The sequence below is a fragment of the Myripristis murdjan genome, chromosome 12 (assembly GCF_902150065.1).
Source record: "Myripristis murdjan chromosome 12, fMyrMur1.1, whole genome shotgun sequence".
In the NCBI taxonomy this organism is placed as follows: domain Eukaryota; kingdom Metazoa; phylum Chordata; class Actinopteri; order Holocentriformes; family Holocentridae; genus Myripristis; species Myripristis murdjan.
The window spans coordinates 19,546,607-19,572,253 of NC_043991.1; the positions used below are offsets into that span (position 1 = coordinate 19,546,607).

The 25,647-nt window shown below is 38.9% G+C and overlaps 1 protein-coding gene across 2 annotated transcripts; it reads right to left on the reverse strand.

Annotated features, from left to right (window-relative positions):
* Positions 1–1,603: 1,603 nt before the first annotated feature.
* crata (carnitine O-acetyltransferase a) lies at positions 1,604–19,552 on the reverse strand. Of its 2 annotated transcripts, none has more exons than XM_030065873.1 (14): positions 19,391–19,552; positions 16,299–16,574; positions 15,072–15,190; positions 14,337–14,390; positions 12,414–12,579; positions 11,959–12,133; positions 10,550–10,728; positions 9,919–10,019; positions 9,014–9,133; positions 7,036–7,158; positions 6,443–6,578; positions 5,315–5,377; positions 3,763–3,900; positions 1,604–2,983 (listed from the first exon to the last, which is right to left on the reverse strand). In XM_030065873.1, exons 1-14 carry the CDS (start codon positions 19,415–19,417, stop codon positions 2,768–2,770), a joined length of 1,893 nt encoding a protein of 630 aa, XP_029921733.1. In that variant the 5' UTR covers positions 19,418–19,552; the 3' UTR covers positions 1,604–2,767. The 2 variants fall into 2 exon arrangements, with proteins under 2 accessions (XP_029921733.1, XP_029921734.1); XM_030065874.1 differs by lacking the exon at positions 19,391–19,552 and adding an exon at positions 19,140–19,382.
* Positions 19,553–25,647: the final 6,095 nt, after the last annotated feature.

Below are 25,647 nucleotides of genomic sequence, written 5' to 3' on the forward strand. Positions count from 1 at the left end.
GCCCTCCATAGTTAAATAATATAATGGACACCTGAGCTTCTGTAAAGTGTTTTCCAACCAGAGCCCGCCCACTCTTTGGTATGTAGACACCGAATAATAAAATACAAAATGTCCTGCTATTCTGCCAGCTTCATAGTCAGTATTGTAATTCTATCTGCTGCTATATAACAGCCACCCTACTACCTGTAATTTAACCAGTGTGAACTGATTTGACCTTTACAAGTCAGCCTACTTGTCTGTTTTTACATGTACAGATTAAAGAGTACTAGCACTTATTTTACATATATTACTGATAGATACATTGGGTCAAGATGAGGCCACACAGAATTGCAAACATTAAAAAAAAAATACTGGAAACAAATATCAAAAAATTGAAGTCAAGTCATTCACTGTCTTCAAGTGAGAAATATTTGAATTAGGAGCAGGGCACAGATGAACATGCCAACAAAGTTAGTAATGGTTAACTGGACTCTGAAATATGGAATATAACGGGACAGTTCACCCAGTGCAAAAAAACATAAATAAACTATTTACAATAAAAAAAAAAATCAAATAAATGAATTATAGTTTATAACTTAAAATAAAATAGTTAAACATTTGAAGTATTTTTAGCCTTCTTTTTTAGCACGTCAGTGTGGAGAAAATCTGAATGCATGCGTAGCTACTATGGAAATAGATGTATAAATATTCCTTCCTACAAGTTGATTTGCCTGACGCTCTACAGTGTGTTTTCAAAAATTAAAGATATGCTGAGGTTTCTGTATGTACCATAAACTGTCTTTTCTAATAGATACACAATATATAAAGTCGTCAGGTTCATTGCTGTTCACAGCTATATGTTTGGGAAGGTAACCTACATCAAAGGATTTGGACCTCTGAGTATTTTAATAATCCTCAAGAAACTGATTTATATTAAAAAAAAAAAAAAAAAGGTAAATTCATCAAATTAATGCGTGAGCAGCTTTCACCACTCAATATGACCACAAAGATTTTGCAGACAGATGGCGCAGTGCCATTTCTAAACATTAGTGATGGCTGACAATGCTGTGAGACAGAAAGAAGTAAATTTTTTTTGACCATCAGAGGCAGAGCTGGGCACTTGTTAAACAGAGTCAAGATATGGCAGTCAGTGGGCGTAAATGCTATGCAGTGATCACTACATTGTGTATCTGTGTATCTGTCTTGACCAGTGAGTGCTCATTTTCACCAAAGCACAGTTAAAAAAAAAGATAATGACAAATTAGAATTTAGAGAGCTGGTTTAGCCCAGTGTTAGTGCTCTACATTGCTCCCTGGAGGTGGCCTCACACATTCTGAGAGGTGGAAGACAGACTATCTCTCTACAGACTATCTCTGATATCACTGTGTAAATACACCATTGGTTCAGAGTATCTTCCACCTACAATCTCATATTTTGCCTGATATGTGTTAAGGAAAAAGCAAAACCAAACAAATAAATCAAGCGAAACATTTAACCCAACCCTGCCTCAGTGGAACTGACTGTGCTGGGCCGCTTCCACATGTAGTTTTAGATAACGGCTGCTCAGCAAAATCTGCCTCACAGTAAATGTTACTGCACATTTAAACAGAGAGACAAAAGGGATTCCAAATTATGTATTTAATTTACTATTAAATTAGTACTAAAGAGAAAATTTGGCATGAAGTGTTGAAAAAGTTGTAGAACATCACCAACCTTTTACATGTCATTCCCTGTAATATGCAATTTTCCTTCAAGTATATTCAACAGTTTCTGCAAAAATGCACAATTATTGAATCTCATTGGTACAACAGTTTCACTGGCCTGCACAAAAAAAAAAAACACCACCACCAGGACCATGATCTCTATTATGCAGTTTAAAGGACCACAAGAGTGATTTTAGTTTAGTGGAATATAGTGTACAGAATGTATGAACTTCACATTTCTGCCAATCTCTTCCCAAATCCAGCCATCATATTTTAGAACTCCAACATTATCTTCCCTACTTTTTATCCAGCTATTGGATTCTATTCATTCCACTACAATAAGCAAACTTTCAGAGACTACAAACGTTCTCCACACCAGTATTTCATCACCATAATAAAGTCATCCACATTAGTTTTCCTAAAAGCAGCAGCACTGTTTTGTTTTGATTGTTTGAATGTTTGGCGGAGTGAAATGGTCCTTCCACCAGAAAATAGTTCCCATGGAAACGTTTGCTTTCCACAGCCAATTATCAGTCCTGTGGTTTATAAATGGCGAAGACTTTGTTAGGCACAGAAGCAGAACATTATAAGGTGGCTGTTTCAACCAAGAATTCAAATTTGAAAATGGAGGGATGTTGATTACCTGTTGTGAAATCTTTAGTACCCCTGCATGATTTGCAAAATGGCTTGTTGCAATGTAAAATGCAACAAACCATTAAGGAAACTGCAGTAAATGGGCCAAACATTCAAAATCACTGGTATGGTTCTTTAATAGAGGTAACACCTCACTATGTGCTGTATTTCAATGTAAACCCTTTGCAAAAGAAACAAGGCACACTGCACCTCCTGTTTTTTCTAAGACAGAAGTATATAATAGCAATAATACAATTAAATCCCATCAGCTGAGTCTGTTGAAGTTTGGCAGTCTTGTATCAGAAAATGTTAGTCATCTAAATGGCTTTCACCATGAAAGCAGAGGTTTCACAGACTGAAAGTGGTATTCCTAGCATGGATTCTAGTCTGAGTGATTAACTCCTGTACTGTCCATATCAGCCATGATAAAGTTATATAAGTCTGGGCTGGCTTCACAGTTTGGCTTTTGGCGTTTGCTCCAGCAGTGTTCTCATGTCCACCAGTGCATCCCCCAGGGCCTGGGACAAGCGCGCTGCATTTGTTTCTTTACAGCTGTTGAAAGATGCCACTGCAAAGTTGATGTGATCATTCTTGGGATTGTAACACACTGCGTAGCCGTCAGGTACAACAGGGCCGAAACACATCACACAGTCGGTCTTGGCTGGCACCTGTTGGAGATTTTGGAAGAGGGTAGGAATGAGAGCAGGCAGTGATTGGTTAAGATTAAGAGTTTTGGTTATAGTGTCAAATAAAGCATTTTCCAAAAACCACTCAGTTCAACTGATGGCAAGCGACATACTTACTCTACAAGTTAAGTCATTCAGTTTTCAATATATAATGTCCAATAAATTCCATGAGTTACTTGTGTTGTAAATTATTTTTTTTTAGTGTATCCAAGTCCCCTTAACCTGCTTGATCTACTTCAGTCATTGTCGTCCTACAGCAAGTGATGCGTGTATGTGCACATATGTGAAAAAGAGCAACTGGGAAGTCATTTTTGCTTTTTCCAGTCAAGAAAAAGAGAGAATAGAAAGTGAACAATGCTGTGGTGTGCCATGCCTGGTTGGACAAATTACAAAAAAGCTGCAGAAGAGGCCACTGTATGTTACACATTTCCAATCACAGATGGCAAATACACAAACTGACTGCATCATATCTTTGTCTCACAAGGCTATTTTTAGCGGCAAACTGGTGTTTATTCTTCTTCTATGATGACTTTGTCAGTGTTGAACATCAGTGCAAAATGATGAGTGTAAACTGAAGTCCTTGTTCTTTTTAATCTGAAGGACTGCCGAGAAAAAGTGACTCCCATTTGAAGGTAGGCAACCATTTTCTCACCTGTGTAGATCTCAGTGCACTATGTCATAAGAAGTATACTAGGACTGTAATGAAATATAACGCTACTTTTGATAATGCTTCATTTTATGGTTGCAACCCTGGCTCCTACCTGGCTTGTGGAGAGACGGTAGTGCATTGCTGCAGCGTAGGAGGTGTCCCTGAAGATATCAGGCACGGAGCCTAGGTCCTCAACAGCCTGCATCTTAAGGCCCAGAAGGTGTCTGTCAATGCCCTGGCCACGGATTGCCTGAGGGATGGAGTGTGAGATGAGGTCAAGTGGGTGAATGGGAAAAGAGGGGAAGTGAATGTTAATTTTAAAATAATTAATTCTCACTAGTTCCAACAAGTGAGATATGAAGACAGTAGTTGATAATAATACTAAATAATAAAATCCCCTTTTTTTCTACTGGGTTTACTTTGTATGAGGAAACTCTGGGAATGACTACTTTGGAGACTGTTGCGGCACTTTGACTGCATGTGGGCAAGGTTTCCTGAGTGATATCTGCCAAAGTGTAAACCCTTGAACCCTAATCTGTTTCCTGACCAAACATGTTGTTAGAAAATCAACCGCTGTGTGTGGTTATGTCAAGAACATGGCTAGGAAAAGACAAGCTCTTAAGGAGGAACTCATGAAATATACCGGTTTGGACATTTAACTGGGATGACAAACTATTTCAAATAGGTGGGATGCTGCTATTAGTCAAGTATGTTAAACCTGTACTAATTGATTTCTGCCTACAAGAAGGTATTGAGAACTGAAACTGTTTCTGTTCATGGCAGATTGCTTATACAAAATTGAAGGTTAAGGCAAAAACTGTTTTGGGGATGAAAATGAAGGATACATTTCATTGTCACAAGGCTGTTGTTGGATTACTTGGATTAATTTGTGAACAATTTTGACCTCCAATTTGAAAATGTGGTGAAGCTACAGACTTTCAGCTACAAATTAAGCTGCTTTGAAAGAACTTCTTCTGTCACTGCAGTGCTCACTGCAGCGACAGAAGCTAAGCTGAAGAAGGGGACAGAGGAGAAGCATATTTGGACGGATATAGAAATTTAGAAAGTTCCAACCAGGAAATAACAGACTGGATGTAAATAGCAAGGTGGAAAGAAGACCCACAGTGATGACTCTCACATTGCAAGGGGTCACTTTACTGTAAAAATGCATGTAATACTGCTCAATGTAGCTTTTCCGTGGAATTACATACAGGTACAACTTTACCTAAAATTGTTTATATTTACTATATTGACCCACATCTGATACCTCCACTTACCTGCTAATGTGTTTATCCTGGTTACAAGGTCATGATACACGTCCATATGTGAGCAAAAAACCTCAGATGGGTCACTTGTACCAGGCATTGTAAATGTAGTCTTTATGATAGTAATACAATGTGCCTCCACAGACTAAAATGAAATGATTAGTGGTGCCCCAGTAGCTCACCAGATAAGAGCATGTACCATGTGTTATGGCTGAGTCCTGATCGCAGCGTCCTCGGTTTAAATCTGACCTCAGGCCATTTGCTGCATGTCATCCCCTCTCTCTCCCCTGCCTTTTCTGTCTCTCTCTACTGTGACTATCAAATAAAAAGCAGAAATGCCAAGAAATAATTAAAAAAAAAAAACATTAAACATTTAGTGGTGCTTTGAATAGTACTCACCATGTCAGTGTATGACCTGTGTGCCTTTACAGCTTTCTCCATTAAAGACACCTTTTCTGAGCTCTACAGAGAGACCAGAATTGTATTACTACATGTTACTTACAGTGGATAAACGTGGTCTTATTTGTTTCAGTGTTAAAATACAGGGTGTCCACAGAGTCTCTTTACAATTAAAAAAAATCTATTACAAAAGCCATTGATGAGATATGTTAATCAGATTTGTTCTATGTACTCAGTGGTTATCAAAGTTTTTAAATCACATTGGACATCAACGACCTGAAAAAAGATCACTGATGCCATTGCCACCATTGATGAGGCTCTGCTACAGCAAACATGGCAAGAAATCGAGTACTATCTTGATGTGCTTCGTGCAACTAATGGTGCCCATATAGAGGTGTATTAAATGAGGCAAAAAAAACCCTTCAATATCTAATCCTCATTTTGTAATAATTTCCACAGATTTGTCTATTCATTTGCTTTTGTAATAAATTTGTTAAATTGTAAAGAGACTTTATGGACACCCTGTATGTCATTCAAGTGTCATACCAATAATTTATTCGCCACAAGTATAAAAGTAAGATTGACTTAGATATAATCCCTCATGTACCTAAAATGGGCTATTTGCTGTAGGTGTGACATGCAGGCATGGTCAGTGGTCTGGCTCAAGATCATAATAAAATCTAGCTCAACTTAAAAACACCATCTTTCTAGATTCACCTGTGTGTCAACACAGGTGAATCTAGAAAGATGGTGGGGGTCCTTGAGGGGGCTCCAGAAGGGTCCTAGAAAAATGGGTAATATTTTAATTTCACTATTATTTCACTGACTAGAAGTTAGCCCAATGAGAGAAACAATAATAATGACTGAGGTTTCACACGCCTCAATGTTAATCAGCCAATCTACAGTATAGACAGTTATGGAATAACTAAATCTTTTCAGACAGGAATCCCTGAGACTACATGTTATCAAATACGGATCCATAGCCTGAAGTGTATCAGTTTGGGAGTCCTTGACACCAAAATGGTTGAGAACGACTGCTATATGTTCTCAAAACTGCTGATGCCATTGTAATTGTGCCAACATACTAAAGTTTGAAAAATTATATTCGTGATTCCCCTCTTTTCAGACCTGTTTGCTGGTGTCATCAAAGGCCTTGACAAAGTTGGCCGAGTTGATGGAGGCTGAGCGGATAGTTTCTGTTCGGCCCAGCCTGAACATACGCAAGGAGGCACTTTCATATGTGGAGCAACACCGCTGATGTGTTCTGCCAAGACAGGAGAAGACAAATTGTGAGTTCAACACACTTCGCTTACAGGCATGTATCCCTTATATTGCAAGGTATCTGTAGTTTATTAGCCAGCCAAGCAAACAGCTTTATGTTCTGTTCACACAATGGCTGATTAATAACAAGAGAGACAATTCTGACATATGATACTCTGATTTTGCTGATGAGATACAGAAGAGTCCATACCCGACCAAAATGTTATCTTTCTTTATCTGCAATCCACTGCTTTTCCTACTTACATCCTGGGAGTTTTGGGGGTGCTAAATTTGAAATTGTGAGTAGTACATTATTGAGTAGACCCAGAAAATCTGTGTAATTGTGAACAAGTTTTTCCTTGAAAGATGCAGTTAGGTGTGCTGTGTTGATGTTAGGCATTGTGCAGCATGGTGGGACTTGCTACACAATAACTTTGCTTGCTGACTTTGCAGAGCCTCACCTGTAATAGGCCAGCTGTAGTGCAATCTGTATGAAAGCATCAGGGCTCATCTTGTGGGTCTTTGGGAGGTTTTTCCCAAATTGGTCAAAAACTGTCACCCTCATCTCCAGGTCTTGGACCAATCTTGATGGGAGGATGGGTGGGGAGAGAAGAAAAGACAATAAATATCATTGCTGCAAGGCATTTCTGCAGCTCTTTATGTTAGCACATAAATGCAGATTGAGACAACATGTTTATGTTTTCTCAATACATTTCTAAGCTTAGTGACATTAAGTATAGTAATGATCAAACTTTTTTTTTTTTTTTTTTTAACACCTTAACCCAAGTTTGGTTTACTGAGCATACTGTTTTCCCTTTTTTGGTTTTAGCAATGAGATTGTCAAACATGAACATGCAGGCTGGGTGAATTTTGTGACGACGAGATGTTTCTTTTCCAGTTAAGACTGAATTCTGTGAGTCAGTCTATGGTCACTGCAGCAGTGTGGTCCCTAGACATTTGGGAGCCCTAGGCAAAAAATCATTTGGCAGTCCAAAAGATGAACAACCTATAAGGTTTTATGAAGAACAAAATTCATTCATGGTGATTTTTCATATAATATAATTTTAAACATATAACTATAGCAATATAATATAGCTTTATGGTATTTTTTAATATCATTTCTTGCTATTATCTCACAATTTATGATTACCCCATTGACCACTGTTGTTGCAAAGTGGGAGCCTGCAGCACATCAATATCAGGATCAATACTGAAGCGACCGGTGAAATGATGCTCTCTATTGCCCCTTTTCCACTAGTACCTACTCAGTTCGACTCAGCTCGACTCGGCTCGACTCGGCTCGACTCTACTCGGTTTAAGAGCTTTTCCATTAGGTGGTAGTACCTGCTAGCAGGTCCCATTTTAGCACCTACTCAGCCGGGGTTCCAAGCGAGCTGAGTCGAGCTGAGTCGAGCTGAAAATGTGACGTTAACGCCGTGCAGGCAACTGATTGGACAGGGAGTGACGAGAGCGACTCCTGCACGAAAACAAAACCCGACATTAAAAAAAAAAAAAAAAAAAAACGGCAACAGCGGCCGTGCACATTGATTGTCAGTGAAGTTGTCAAAGTCGGAAAATGGCAAGCACACCGTTACCGCGGTCAAATAAAGACGTGGAGACTTTTCTGAGCTTGGTGGCGGCCCAAAGAATCCAGAGGGAGCTGGACGGTGCGCCGCCTTGCTGTGACGAATCCACCCACCGCGAGGTGCTACTCAACTGTAATGGAAAATCACCTAAACCGTGTCGAGGCGAGTAGAGTCGAGCCGAGTAGAGCCGAGTCGAGCTGAGTAGATACTAATGGAAAAGGGCCATATGTCTGAGGATGATGCCAGACAATCTTTAACTAGTGACTAAGTTCCAAAATACCAAACTTGTTCTTTTATTTTGCCTAATAAAGAGGAAATTAAAATCAGCTTTTGCCCTACTTTTTCACCTAATTCATATCAATATGGCTCATAATCATACATCACCAAAAGGGATACTGTACATGTTGTATCAATTCACTGCAAATTTCAGTCATAAATATACTGTATGTAATATTGATACTGTGTTAAATATTGAATTAAATTATGACCCAAGGGATCCAAATTATATCCTATGTGTGGTCCTTACCCAACCCTACATTGTTGTCACACATTCTCACCAGGCAGCTGGCCAGTGCAGCCAGCTGTATAATGTTATTCTCTGAAAAACGCCTCTGCAGCTGCACTTATGATGTGAGAAAAGCACATCCATTTTTGACATACCTCGCTACAATTTTCTCAGGGAGCATAAAGAGTGAAAAATAATGTCACTTTTCAAGCAAAAGCTTTTATCTCTGATATTCAAGCTACCACAGCTCCTTGTTTGCCACATTAGTGTTGCTAAATATAATGTAATAGCTTTTATTATAGTTTCTTTCATTATATCTGAGCCATCACAACTAAAAGCTGCCCTCACCCATTCATTTTCTCCTTTGCTTCGTCAATGTCCTTCTTGATCTCAGGTGTGATGTTGAAGTGTAGTTTCTGAGGCATGGGCAAGGACGCCGCGGGAGAACGCACAATCTCAGGCTTCTTCCTGTTTTTAGAAACAACGAATAGAAAACAAACAACTACATGTAATGGAACAAGAACAGCATCTTTACAGGAACATACCAGTGATTTTGAATGTTTTGCTCAAACCACTCTGCAAATCACGCAGGGGTACAAAAGATTTCACAACATATGATAAAAATTTTTGGTTGAAACACCCACCTTAATGCTCTGCTTCAAAGTTAACAAAATTCACAAACCACATAACTGATAATTGGCTACATAAAGCAAACTTTTCCCTGGGGACTAAAATGTTTCACTCTGTACGTCACCCATTTTCAAGATATCAAAACACAACAGTGCTGCTGCTTTTAGCAAAACTAATGTGGACGACTTTATTACAGTGATGGAATACTGGTGTGAAGAAAGTTTGAAGTCTCTGAAAGTTCATTTTTATATTGTATTTGAATGAATGGAAAACAACGGCTGGTGAAGTTTATACATTTTGTAGATTTAAGGCTAAATATGTGAAATCATTGATTTGGTCTTTAAAAGCGATAGTTAAAAATGCAACAATAACATCTTCCAATGCTTTTTTGTTCACTGAACACCAGTACAGGTCCAAAGTATGGCATCAGTCTAACTGAAGCAATAAACACTGGAATACATAACTGTTTGAACACTTATATGAGCCAATGGCTGACCCCGTTTATGAATCATTACTGGAATTACTAGTGGAAGAGGACAGCAAGCAGATTATCTTACGAGTCAGGGTGAAACCAAGCCACAAGAGGAATATTATTATGTTAAATAATTTTTTGGTCTACTTACATGTACTCCACAACATGGTCAATCAAGGCTACAATGGGAGGGCCTTCAGCAGGGGCATGTTCATAGGTCAGACCACACGACCCATCTTCGCCAATAATAAACTGAAGTACAGACCACCACATACCACAAATGAGAATTACCTTTTTTTTTTTTAAACAAACATTACCCATGATTCAACTGACCTACCCTTTTGGTATTTTGTTGTGTATTGGCGTTGTTATTCAGAACTGCTAGTATTCCAAGTGTTAATGCACTGATTGCATTAACAATATAACAACACATGAGATAGCCATTGTGCATTGACTAAAGAAAAAACAATTCAATGAAGTGAGTTAGTTAAAATGCAATAATTATACAGGATGAAATTTATTCAGTATATTATATTTTTTAAACAAACAAAGCCACAGATAGCAGTTTAGAAGGTGGAAAAAAAAAAAAAAAAAAAAAAAAATGTTTCAATTTGTGATGCAATACCTTTTTCACATGCTGGAAATAAAGTCACACAACAGATTTTGTGAAAAAAAAAAGAAACCTGACTGTGTCTATATAGCACTGTATGAAGACCACGGAGTGATTTGCATACAAGTGTGTCAGGTTTCTGTGCTTGTGTGTGGAGTGCCTCTGTTCTCACCTGCAGTGTCTTGTCAAACCAACGGTTGCCGCTGTTCCAGCGACTGCCTCCTCCATGCAGCATCTGGATGGCAGCACTGCTGCGATACAGATCATCTGACACTTTTGGCATTGGTGCATCCAAACACAAAGTGAAGATGCTCCTCTGGATGGCCTCCACTGACTGTTTATTGGTCTCGTCTGGGCACGTCCATTACATGCACAAAAAGCAAACATTTAAACAATGACGTCATTATTTCAAGAGGTAGTTTTTCAGTTATTTAAGAGAAAAGCGGTTACTTTGCACACTTGAACAACAGGTGCTAGGAGAATGACAGTCACTTGCAAAAAGCAAACAAGCAAACAAAAAAACTCAGGCATCAAGAAAGCTATACAAGTGAAGCATCATAGATAGTACAACCCATGAGTCTGATCTCCAGCAGAGATCAGGCTCCCATTGGCCTGTTCCAGTTTATATATGTTGACTTATATATGTTATATACAGCCCGATGAAGGTCTATGCAGCAAAATGTTGCTCCAACAAAAGACATTTTGTTGTGCAGATGGTGTGCAAGAGCTAAACCTTTTCTATTTGCAAAAGACGTTATTCTAAAACTGTAATTGGCTCAGCCTTCCAAGTCAAAAACTTAGTCTCTGAAAAGCCATACAAAAATGTTCTTTTTTTGGTGTTTAAATGGTTATTTGTACTGGAAGAGTCCGCTGAGTGCCTCACACTCACACTTAAGAACGGCCAAATACAACACACAGTCCTATATTGTTGTGACCACTGAGCATCTACAACACAGCTGGGGGTTCAGTATCTTGCTCAAGGGGATAATGAAGTCAAGTCAGGTCAAATCAAGTCAAATATTTATATAGCCATTATCACAAAAGCATGTCTAAAAGGACAAAATGGCCATTGACAAAAGCACTATTCACTTTACCCACCCACAATTTTCTACCTGGTTCATCCAGTCACAAGTCCATTTTTCTAATCTTTAGGCTATACATTGTTTTTCCCTCTATCTCTTAATACAGGCAAAAATGATATAACAGTACACACACAATGGCAATATGACAATATAGACTCACAATAACATAGACCCCCCCCCCCCCCCCCCCCCCCCCCCCCCCCCCCCCCCCCCCCCCCCCCCCCCCCCCCACACACACACACACACACACAAAAACTGTCTAAATAAATGAATAGGATCTTTACAGTAGTTCAGAAAATTAAATTGACAATGACATTGCCATTTCATACTGTGTTGTACTACTTTGTAATGGTTGGTAGCAATAGCTTTTTTCCAATTAAATTGTCTTGACAGTATATTTTTAAAGAAACCTAAATTCAAATTAGTTCTTGACTGAGCTTAGTATCATGGTCACAGGGCCTTTGGAGCTTCCTTTGCATACACCCAGAGTTGTGCTTACCCTTGATGAGATTGATATATGCCTTCCCCCAAGAGTTGCGATGCTGAGTGGTGAGGATGCCGATAGGCTCTTTGTTGGTCTGTAGTGATAAGTCCAAGATCCTCTCCAGCTGTGTGTACAGCTGCTCCTCTGTCAGTGGAGTCTTGTCACTGTTGTACACATCTAGCACAAAGAACTGGTTCAAAGGGGAAGCAAGAGATGAGAGGCTGAGTCTTTTCATCAGGGTGGTCAGCTCAAAAGCCATCTTTCCTCAGTTACATGTCTGACCTTTATTTTTTATGTTTAGAATTAGGATTCAGCAGTGCACATACTAAATCAATGCTCAAAATATGACACCACAAGACTGACATGTAGCAAACTCAGACTAGGCCTAAATAGGCCCAGAATTTAGGGGTTGCATTTTGAAATACTGTAACTAAAAATAATGGATAACATGGTCCTATAATTCTCCTTACCTGGTAGTTGTGCACTACAGTGATATGTGTGGGGGGGCTGGAGCTCTTGGCGTGATTGACCACTGAGTCTCTCTTCAAGCCAGGGATGCGGCAAGATGACAGCAGTTCATAGTACTGATTCATACACAGAGGACTCCCTCCCAGGAACTCAACTGGTAATGTCTCACTAGGAAACATACAAAGTCTATCATTAAACAGACGCTTGGCCAGACAAGCCTGACTGGAGGACAAGTTTATCGAGGACAGGCTTGGTAATGTAATCAAGACTAGGTATGGGAATGTGTACTTGTTATGTAACCACCTACTCAAGTAGTAATAGTAGTAGTACCACTCCAAATTCGCAGTGATTTTGTTTGTCTTACACAGAATAGAGAAAACGATTTAAATCCCTTAACACTCACAATTCTAACTTAGTCCACAAGGTGGTGCTGTAATTTTCCTGAGGTAAGCTAAGCTGACATGTCGTTAGGGGATGCAACATGACTCCAGGTGGCTGCCTCCTCTGTGCCGACAGAGCACATTTTCTCCAAAGATGTGCCAGTTTGTTTATTTTTGTTTATATAAGCTATTTTTTAATTCTTACACAGCCAAGTATATTTTTTTACTCGCCATACTAAACAACGAAAGCCGAGCACAGCTTTTATTGGTGTTAAGAATTACGCAAAGTCTAAACTTCACACATATCAGTTCTTCTGTCATTATTAAAGAGTGCTCAAGTTTTTTATATAACAGACAGAGCGGACATTCATGATGTACAAGAAAATTATCAGAAAATTAGACGAACCCCCGCAATCAAAAAAATTAACAACTTAGCCAAAAAAAAAAAAAAAAAAACCCTGACAAATAGAAAAAAAAATATTTAAAGCAAAAACCTACAAGAAAACAATGTTTTTATTATATTTAAGATGATATACTTTATTTACGTGTCAGATAAATGATGCTGGGTTGACAGGGTTTCTTGTGTTTCACAAGTATTTAAGAGTGTGTATAATTACTGTCAAATTTTAGAATATGTCATCTGGGTTTAGTATTTGTCAGCAAATAACAAATATTCCTGGATTTGCTCCCGAAAATCTGGTCACCATTCTAATAATAGGCTAAATTACTTGGAATTCCCATCCCTAATCAACACATTCACTCATTGTCAACAGTTACTGGCCCAGAAAAAAATTACTGGCAGGGAGCTCAGATGCAACTTTGTACTACTCCAAATACATAGAACATATTCCAGCCACACTAAGGTAAAAAAAGACCAAGTAATGTACAGTATAAATAAAACCTATGCATCAGTCTTCTTCAGGCTTATAACATCAAATATACATGCCATACACAAAATAATAAAATTAGTCATATGGCAGCCAGCCAAAGGAGAGCAACACATTACAATGCAGAGGTATACATTAAAACAGTAAGTTATTGTGGGGGCAGCTGTTTCAAAGTTCAACTTTAGGACTGAAGACAACCGTGCAGACAATGAGGTAAACATAGCTGCCAAGAAAAAAACAACAACAACTTTTGTCTTGTTTTTTTTTTTTTTTTTTCCTTAGCAGTTATTTATACTTCATTGTCTTCAGTGTTGCCTGCTGTCTTGGAGGTGAGGGGCAGCTGAGGAGAGTCTCTAAATATTCTTAAATACTTCTCTTCCACTTCTTCTAATGTCCTCCAACAGTGCCAAAGCCACTATAGACTAGACTCTTCACAGCAGCCATTTTGACATGAAATAGCAGGTAAACACAGGTGTTACTAGTGACATTAGTTGAGGTTCTGTTACACTGAGGTCTAATAGAGCCAGGGTTCTGCTGTTGTTCATGTTGACTCACTGGGCAGACTCTGCTACACTTTGGGAGTGGGATTTTCTTTACTTTGATTTTACTTTGTGCACTAGCTGGATGAAATGGTGGGGAGGGAGAGTCAGGTACTCACTTGTCAATCATCTTCTTGAAGTCCAAAACCCCACCTATTAGTTTGGCAGCATGCCTAAGAGAGAGAGTATATTCATTTATTTTAATGTTAACCACTTAAATAAGTAATTATTATTGCAATTTAAATGGGGAAAATGCCTAAAGGGGGTAAAATGTTTAAAGTTACCAACCACTCCTTTAACCGTCGCCCTATATATAGGTAGAATCCCTCCATTCAAGGGACAATGAAATATGCCAGTTTTCTAAAGTCAGCTAAGAATTGACAATATAATGAAACCTTTTCATGCTCATGGTATAACCAGGTTCTAATAATTATCTTTTAAAAGCTAGTTATTACCTTTTGTTTTCTGAAATAGGATATCAAAAATAATACGATGAGAACCCCGTAATACTACTTAAGGGTAAAAAAAAAGCTTCCTTTCAGTCTCAGTTCGCTTGAATTACTAGTTTGTCAAGGTAAAAGACCGTTTAGTAAAGGGGAAAACTAGCATGAGTGCCGCATAAACTAGAACTTAACTGACAGTGAGTGTAAATGAATATCTGACATTAATTTCATAATATGACAACATGAAAAGTGCATAAGTAAAAAGGGCATTTTTATAGACTGTGGAGTTCATATTGTCAAATACAATGGTTGAACACAATATATCTGCCCATGTCTTTAAAATATGGCTATTGTTGCAAGCCACATGATCTGTGTGTGTGTACGTGTATGTGTGTGTCTGTGTGTATTCACCTAATTTGTCCCTGTCTGTCACTGAAGTCCAAGCGGGGCAAGAGCACCCCAGGGCTTGAATGGACTACCACAGGCAGCCGGTAGTCTAGATAGGCTATCTGCACCCACCAGTCTGACAGCTACAAAACATAATTACAGAGACGCACAGACATAGAGACACAACTGATGAGCGATCAAGCTAACATCTGGAAGAAAGATCCATAACAGGGTTCCAAAGGTTTATGCAGGTTTCAGAAACCTAAATTTAAGCCTCTCAAATTTAATACCAATTTATAACAATAATAAACAAAAAATAGGGGAAAAAGAATTCTACACTGATTCTCAACCCTTGAATTTTCTGAGGAGCAATGCTGTTGTGACAGCAGAATTGTCCGAGATAGCTTTATCCATGTTCACGGAATTAAAAGGGCTCTGGTGGCCCAGGCAGCCGCACACAAGGGGTTGACCTATACATCAGTAATGCAACATATCACAATACTTACTCTTGTGAGATGTTACTTTGATAGACTTCTGCCAAGTATGAATATTTGAGTTTTTCAACTAATTCGCACAGATGAACCTTTGACTTCCTGTGAGGTGTATCCTGCTGTCATTCACCAACAGCACATGGCTGTAGTTTGTAATTAGGGGGTAGTAGTAGTAAAAAAGTAGCTGCAGCAGGGGAATACACTTAAAGGGACAGTTCACCCATTCTGAAAAAATTGATAACTTTTAACTTACCCCCCAGCTGTTCTGTTGGACAGTAGTGCCACTGAGTTGGACTTCCGTCTGGGTGGTATGCTTTTTGCCTTGTTCCACTCAAATTGATAAATAAATAAGATTTGAGGTTGATGTTGTGCATTTCAGTTTCAGAAAGCGACACTTGTTGGGCCGATGTTAAACCTTTTTTGAGTGGATAATAGCTGTTATTTTCAAGAATGTTAGCCGGGGAGAAGTCCACCTAAATGGCTTGAGGCTAACGGATTGTATTTGGAGTCCTATATAATGCTGATGTTTTGATCTTTGCTACCCTTTAAAAGACCTTTTGGTTCCAAGACAACTGTACTTATTAATCCTCCTTTAAAATGCTTGAGAAAGCACAAAAATTGAGCGTGTGGTGTAAGCACTGAGATTAATCTCAGGCTGCCTCACTTACCCAGCTGGATACTCTATACCCTTTAAGCATTAAACCTAAGGATACGGTTCATTCAAATTAACACAAACTCTTGGGCTGCTCTCTGAACTCACCCAGTTCTCAGTTTTGGAGGCTCTCCTCTCAAGGCCTTTCTGCAGGCTCTCTCCAACGCCTCCTGGTTTTTGAAACTCAGCCACCAGCTCCTGGGTGTGCCTCAGCTTGTCCACCTCTACAATGGGCTCCAGGACAGTCAGGTAGCGATCACAGGTCTGCTGCAAGGGTGGGACAGGGAGAGAGGGCAACCCTTTCTGGTGGGCGAGGTAGCGTCCCGCGATCCGAGTCGCTGATACTGGCTTCACCAGGCCACAGGGTTTCATACCCAGCTTCACCTGAGAAATAAGAGTGTAAAAAAATTTCTCATCAATTAATTGCTCTTGCCCTGAGGAGATAACTTTTATTAAATCTTTATTCAGATAACTGAATAAGGCCTTACTTTGAGTAAGGTATAAAATAAGTATCAAAGTATCAAATAATTTAATTTCCTATTTTAAAATGAAAATTATGGGACCATAAAAATGAATTTGCATGTTTAGTGTAATTATCTACAAAATGTAGCCTATATCCTTTATGTTTCTGCTAATCTTTTCCTAAAGCAAGCAGTCATGTTTTAGAACTCCAACGTCATTTTTTCTCCCTTTTATCCAGCCATTGGTTTTCATTCATTCCACCACAATCTGAAAATTAATTTTCAGAGACTTCAAACTTTCTTCACACCAGTATTCCACCACCATAACAAAGTTGTCCACATTATTTTTCATTAAAGCCAAATTATCAGTTTTGTGGTTTATGAATGGTGACAACTTTGTTAGCCACAGAAGCATTAAAATCACTGTTATTGTCCTTTCAATAGATACAATACAAAAACATATTAGAGACACACAGACATAGAGACACAGTTAACAAGGCAGGGTCAATCATTATGCCATTGTACTATCAGAAAAGTAACAAATATGACTCAGTATGCTCTTTTTATTAAAACTACAGTATATTCCAAGACAGAGATTATGTCTAGGCCTACTCTTGTGCTGGGATTGAAATTAGAGTCTGTGTCATATGGTCACTAGCCTATGTTACATATTTACAGTTAGTAAAGCAAGAAAAAAACTTGAAAAAATAGCTAGACATCAAGTAATTCATACATGAAATTCTACCCATCTACATGTCCCCTCTTTATTTAACATAAGTTTCGAGAAGTCCAACCTAGCCTATAACTGCTAAAACAACATCCTGGCTATATGTCTATATTGTTACTCTGCTCTGGAGAATAAACAGCATTTGATTTCTCTCCCTAAAATCACTCTGACCGCATGTCATAACAGGCGTCACATCAAAACCCACTTTCAGCAAAAAGAACAAAATAAATTCTCCTGATAAATTAAAGTAGCCTACTTTTCCTCCTTTGCAGTGGTAAACCTGTCACAGCACAGCTACTGGAACTACAACTTTAACAACTTCAGATACCTGAATTATTTTAACCTCAGCAAATAACAAAAGAGAAGGCTAGCACTTGCGATTTTGAATGTGGGCTATCCTCACTCTTATTAAAACCTGGTAAAAAGCTGGTAAAAAGGTCTCAGCAATCACACAAAACAAAAAAGCTGAGAACATTTCTGCCTTATGAAAACTAGAGCACAACACTCCTCAGGCATGTCTACCTTGACTGTCTGCTTTTGGCCTTGTTTTTTCAGTTTTTAGAAACTAAAGATGAGTCAGTCATAAGCGAAAGGGCCGTCCATGTTTTCTGCATCCTTTTAAATGCTTTAAAAAGTTTTCTCATGCTATTTTGCACAGACTGAAAACTGGCTGGTATTTGTTTGCCCCTGTTAACCTTGAAAACTCTTACACCTGAAAATGATGTTCTCATCTTTTTAATTTCTTAACTGAACTTCCAGAAAAAAAAAAAAAAACTTGTTAACCTAATATACAATTAACTTATACACTGTATACTGTGATAAAAGATTGATCCATAATGTTCACCCTACCAAGAGAACAAACAATAAGGAACTGTTGTGGCAGTTATTATAATATGACCAACAGCTTATTATGATGTACGGATTGAATGCACAGTTCCTCTGTCACACTGAAACTAAAACAACTATCATAGAGTCCACAAAAACGTTTCACTTACAAAAAAACAAACTGTTCATTACTTCTAAAAACCATGCACAAATGAGTATTTAAGATAGGTCTATCACCCAAACTTTTACATTTAAAAATGGGCAGATTAAGTAAAAATACTCAACGATCTACTACGTCAAGTATGGTATGTTTTGGTATGCGTGGGCAAGTATATGCAAAACACTTATTTCCAAGAATCTCCATATCTACGTATAACGGCGCTGGAGAGAAGATAGCCTTAGTATGTGTCTTTGGTCGTCAACAATACCAGCTAGTAGAACATGACTCTGTAGCTTTGGATAACTCAGTAGCCACATTTCATGTCACAACACACCGAGAAGCACTTTGTTTTGTTTAGTTAAATATCAAGCTTTCTGGCAGATTCGCATCTCCCTCCTTCAAAATGACAAATGAGCCTAATAGCATACACGACAGGTTTTACTGAAACATAATGCTGCTTCGTCGACTCTCTTCCTGCCGCATTTAGCCGAAGATAGTTAACATTCAGCAGTTATTAAAACATGTATATCATGGTGAGAAATTATGCTAATAAGCGAGGCTAATATAAACTGACCGTTTTTTAAAACAGACTTTGGTGTGACGCTTTCTCTTTGGAAGGGAGGACGTCTTGGGGCTACAACCGGGTATAAGCAACTATCAAACAAGTGTCACGACTTCCCTGTAACATTACATCGAACAAGAGTCGCCTCACAGCTGAAAGGGAAGTTTGGCTGTTATGCTCATTTGCAAATAACTTTCCATAATAGTAGACTCACCTTTGGCCCACTTAAACGTTAACGTTACCGCTCGTTAGCTTGATTCAGGAATGTCCCCTTAGGCTATCGTCTGCCAGCTTAACTAACACACAACATTTCATAGCCACTGTAATTAAGTAGCCACGTTACGTTAACCGAAAAGAATAGCGATATACGCTGAGTGTCCGCCTATTCATATTCACTTAGTTAGCTAATGTAGCTCAGTTAGCATATAGCTAGCGTAAACCAGGGTGCATTAGTTGGTTACTTACCATCGTTCTGGTCCAAATGCCCCACATTTTGCATTCAGAGAAACGCCCACAATTGGGGTCAGTCAGTGCTCAAATCAGCTGAGAGGATTTCGCTTTAGAAAATACTTTTTTTTTTTTCGGGTCCCAGCAGAAGCAGGGAAGTACCACGTCCGCCTCCACAAAGAGCTCTGACCGCATAAACATTTAAAGCAGCAGGGACGTGAGAGGGAGTTTGATATTTGATATTAGCCCCCCCAAAAAATATCCCTACTGTTTGTCTATCTGTGCTGACTCTGAAAGACATAATAAATATGGTTTTAAATCAGTTAGTCCAAGGTAGGACAGCTAATATCTTGCATGAAGCTGCTAAACTATATTTCTCAATAATAAATAACAGAAACCTGTCCTAATGCTGTGTTTCCCTAGTGGTAAAATATTACTTTTGCCATTTTCACATTTCATTTTACAAAAAAAAATATGGCTGCACTGACTGATGAACTTCCTTACTGCGAGGCTATGAATATTCCCTTCAATATTTCTGTGTTAAAAGAATGTAAGCATGTTATATGGAGGAATAATTCCCCACGCCCACGCAGTGCACATACATAGCCAGGCTGATGACTGTCTGGGTACAGCATTATAGTCTATGGGCTGGTGTTAACCAGTCAACACACATGCATTTCAGTCTACTGGATGCCAACTTGTGTGTTCAGATTTGGAATAATATCATCATAGTGAACTAAACACATCAGATCTATTATATTTTTGGCTCGGGTAAGCATCATCTGCTGTGTGTACACAGTCTGAGCCACAGTGTTAGCCAACACTACTTCAGCTTTCTCCTTTGTTTTCATCCAAATTACTGTTAGTAATAGCAGAGCCCATGTGTATGGAGGACTAAAAGGGACAGAATGAAATAAATAAATACATCTTTAAATAAATACTTAAAAGTGTCATTAATTAATTAAAATGGGAATTAAATAAATAAATGTGTCATTAAATAAATAAATATGTCATTAAATAAATAAATGTGTCATTAAATAAATAAATGTGTCATTAAATGTGTCATTAATTCATTAAAATACCAGTTCATTTAATGTAAAAACATATATATAATTATTTCATTATTTATTTAATTATTTCATGGACCGGTGTTGCAGTGCTTCATGAATTAATTTTATCTGTCAAAGTCACCCATCAAAGTCAGTGGGCGGATCCTAACACCTGATTGGTTACCCGGCACAGCAAGCCAAGACAGATCGACTTCAGATAATCGATTGATGCAGAGCAAGTAAACATATTCTAGAGTGAAAGTTTTTAACTGTTTTGCTTAACCCAGACGCTCAGGTTGCATAACCTACAGCCGAGAGACTTTACTAAACATCAGGTAAAGCACGCTGCAAGAACTGAGGCTCTCTGCTTTGATGTGGACACACTACGCCAGCACGGGATTTTACCTGCGTCTACACCGGCAGCCACCAGGGAGAGGAGGGAGCGCAAGCGGTGCAAACGTAAACAAATGAGGGGGAAGAGAGCCGGGATCCACGCTAGGCTAGAGGCTAGAGGCTACAGGCTACAGGCTACAGGCTAAAGGCTACAGGCTAAAGGCTAAAGGCTAAAGGCTACAGGCTACAGGCTAAAGGCTAACCCCTCCAGACCAGCAGGACCGTGGCTCTTGCTCTCTAATGTTCGCTCCCTCGACAACAAGCAGGACGAGCTCCGCTTGCTAAGAGACACCCGCAGGAGAGAGACTGCTGTGTGCTTGCTTTTGCGGAGACATGGCTCCATGGAAACATCCCATCCCTGCAGGAGTAGAGCACTGAACATTGCCAGAGACCCCTCTCCCCCGCTCCACAAATACTTTGAGCTGCTTCCATCAGGCAAACGGTGAAAAGCAAAACCGCTAGAATGAGCAACAGCTTCCTCCAGAAAGCTGTTAGACTTTTAAACTGCTGACTTTACCATCAGTCGGGGATCCTAAGTGAAAAACTCTATCTCATTTTGTGTGCACTACTACTGTATGTGTAGCTTAATGACAATAAAGCTTGATTTGATTTGATTTGATTTGATTTGATATTCTGACACACTTGGTGGCGCAACCTTTACTCGGTTCAAGCAAATGGGGGATTTGCAGGAGCAAATGTTACTGCGGTGCGCGATGCGTGCTAGATAGGTGCAGCCACAAAATGTCGAGAAGTTGCCCAGAACTACTCAGAGAAGCAGCAACTTTAACTGGAGAGGCTCTCAGCAAAACTCCTCCGGCTCCAGCAGACTTCCAGGCTTCAGACCTAAGCAATCGATTGGGCTAGATTCACGTTAGTCCCGCCCACTGACTTTGATGGGTGACTTTGACAGATAAAATTAATTCATGAAGCACTGCAACACCGGTCCATGAAATAATTAAATAAATAATGAAATAATTATATATATGTTTTTACATTAAATGAACTGGTATTTTAATGAATTAATGACACATTTAATGGCACATTTATTTATTTAATGACATATTTATTTATTTAATGACACATTTATTTATTTAATTCCCATTTTAATTAATTAATGACACTTTTAAGTATTTATTTAAAGATGTATTTATTTATTTCATTCTGTCCCTTTTAGTCCTCCATACATGTGTAGCCCAACTGTGCGATAGTCTAACTTGTGTTGCAGTGTAAAAATATTGCCTCTATGATAAATAAAATATTATGTAGCTTAAAACTGCTTAAAACTCTTGAGTCTGTATATAGAGAGTACAGCCAATACGTGTGCTATAAAATTACATATGGTTCCTTTAACAGATCAGCCTTGCAAGTTACCAGAATGAAACACCACATTAAACCACCTCAGAAAAGTCTTCATTTCCTGTGCCTTTTATGATTGCTTTTAAGATTCCATTTTTTTTTAAATGCCGTCATGCTCTTGCCCTTCCTTATCTTATCTTAGTGATATGATTTTGTATGTTCCCAAGAGGTCATTGGGTTTGTTAGTAAAGATAAGCCCCTGTGCCTTTAACCTTTTAAATGCATTTTTTGTTTTGTCAGTGTTTTTCTCTGCAAAGTTTTATATATATATATATATATATATATATATATATATATATATATATATATATATATATATATATATATATATATGTAATTTATTTTTTTAAACTTGTGATAGTCTACCTGATTTTAGAGAAGAAGAAAAAATGAAACATTGGTACCAGTATGTTAGGTACCAGGTATTTGTGTATACACGCATGCACATGCTGTCTGATCGAATTCCAAGGATGATCTGCTGAGTGAGCTCATTGTCTACTATTTGTTTCTCTCTCCCTCTGCACTCCGAATGCCCAGAGATTACAGGAGGCCGATCAGCACAGCTGTCAAGAGTCAAGGAGCAGGGTGCATTAATAATGCATGGGCTGTGCTGTGATGCGGGCATCAGGACAGCAGAGCACTTACAACCGGGGAAACCCTCATCTAGAGAATCAAGTGGGAGGAATGGTAATTGTGCTAGTGGCCAAGGCATTAGCTTTAAGCTAACTAGGCTAGAAGAGATGTTTCAATCAATTCTGTCTCCCATGAGCCTGTTCTTGCAACAAAACATTTCGGTGAGAGGCAGTCGAGAAAGACTTATGTCAGTCTCATTTTGTTAGTCTAGGCACTTGTACATCCTCCATGGCACCCCCACCCCTTCCATGAAACCAAATCAATATCTCACTTCACTTGATCCTGTACTTTCCTACACGATGAGTGCTGCTGTTAGTGTAAGGAAACTGTGTGTGTACTGGGGATTTGTGTTGCTAGTCCGGACACACTAACCCCAAGGTCACTGCGGTAGTGGACATCCTATCCCTAATACAATATTGTGAATGGACGATACTTTTCAGTTTGCCTATATATTATTAAAATATGTACAGTGGGTGTATATCAGATCTGTTTATGTTTATCTGATTATGTCTGGCCAGCAGTAGGTTAATAGTCTCCTCTTAAATTATCTAACATTCAGTATCAGTGAAGATAGATGGATATCAACATCATCTAAATGAGTAAATCACTAAGTCAAATGTAATTTGTGTGGCATACATTACACTGAACCATAACCAGTACCACTATAATGTGACTTGAACAGATTTAGTCTTGGCACCATTTGATTAACTGATGATTCCTGAGAGGCTTCCTCATCATGGCTAGCTAAGAGAAGAAATATTGATCCTTTCCTGTTTAGGCACATCCATCGCACACTCAAAGAATGCACACCTGGCTGGTACTAGTGCTGATAGTAGTTCAGTTTATGGTCCTTCAGTAGGTTGTTGGCTAATGTTATAGGACTAAATCAGTGATTTTCAATGTTTAGCCTGTTTATTACAACTTACCCACATATTACACTGCAGAAAACCATTTTGCAAATCATAATAAAGATTTCAGCGAGGAGTAAAGATTTCAGAACATAAGTATTCATTTTGTCAACAAATTTTTGGATGAAAAATTGTTGACAGACCTTTTTTCATGACAATGACAAAACAATTACAATACATCTTTGTTGAGCTTCACAATAGCAAACGAGACATGTCTGGATGTCAGACGCTAAGCGGCTTTCACTGTCCGACTGTGGAATATCCTTATTGTTAATTTCTAAACACGGCGATATCGCAATATTCACAATGTAACCTCGGGAGAAATTAATGCTGTAGAGAGTAAGACACTATTCATCTCCTTCACAGGGGATACCAAAGAAGAGAGCGTCCATTTTCCTGAGCTGACACCATAAACACCATGTTGGTGAAATTTCACAGGCGATACTTTGACTTCCCAATCCTGTGAAGGCAGCATGGAGCTATCTGTCACTGTCCAGCTACAGAAAGCTGACAGAAACACTGAAGTAAAGTAAAAAGAGCCACTCCTGTGGAAATTATATGTGAGGCATAGTTTCTGCTCTGTACTGAATGTACCAAATTAAGTGACTCCAGTATTGGAATGGTGTTTATTGATATTTCAGCACAACATTTTTTGGTCAAGGTTGATCAGAATATTAGGTATTTAGAGATACAATATGTCTGGTTAAAGATGCCATAAAGATGGCAATCTGGGCATTCTTTATGGAATGCCCAGATTGACTGGACCAAAAGTAGAGCAGTGAAGCCTGTGATGTATGGCCACCAATTAATTTGGCTGCGTATTGGAGATGGTGATTGTATCTGTTCAGTATCAGTCACTGAGAACGTTTAGCAGATAGTCTGTTTCTGCTTGGTTAAAAGCAAGATTGGCCAGGCGGAAGAGCCTTTCAACAGCTGCACTTGACAGTATGGCAGTGTTTAATTTCACTGACAGAGGAACTGGGTAAGAATCCCCATTTCCAGTCCTGGAGTTCTGAAGTGCTTGCTTATCTCTCTTTCAGCAGTGTGCAGCAGGTCCTCTTCTTCAAATTAAACAATCTTTCTCACTGGAGGAAACGGGGTTCTGATGCTCATGAGGAGGTGAGTTTCTGCTCACCTCCTCATGAGAGCACTCTGAGATAATTAATATCTTAAAAAAAATTTTCTCGAATTCTCTTCCATCCCATACAGATTAAACTTTGGTAAAGTCGCAGCAGATAGGAGAACCCCCCCGCTGTCCATGGTGGATGAAAATCTCTTTTATTGTCTGTAAGATGAAACTTTACATGAGGCTTCGATAAAGAATTGTAGAAATGTCTAAAGTAAAAAATAATAACAAACCTGGAAAACATAAAATGACATTTTTTGAGACATTCCATACTTTTTAATATGTCTTACAATGAAAAATATTATCATTATGTGCATCAGCCTCACTGGATTACCTGAGCAATGGCAAAAGGCAAATGAGCTGTCCTGCAGGGCAGGGCTGCCCCTCCCCAAACAAAGAACACACACTGTGCCGTGGGCCTCATGTTGCGCTGGGGGCCTCATGTGCAAATGCAGCACATACATGCGCACTGCAGTGTCCCTGGTGCAAGTGGTTCATGAGGCCCCCATCACTTGTGACACCTGCTTGCGCCAAGTCAAATCAGTTGAGGTCTGTCATCTACCACACGCATCGCTGTAATGATTGACAATCAACATCTGACCACAAGCACAAGCACAAGCTGGCACAAGCAAGAGTTGAAAAAAAATAACCATTAGCTGATGACATAATTTATTTTTTTACTTCACATGTTCTTTGTTCTTAGTAATAAAGATTGTTATGTTAAATGTACCTATTATACACTTGGTGGGCAGGAGCGTACACTGAGGGGGGCCTTATTATAACATTTGCTTAGGGCTCCAATTTGGCCAG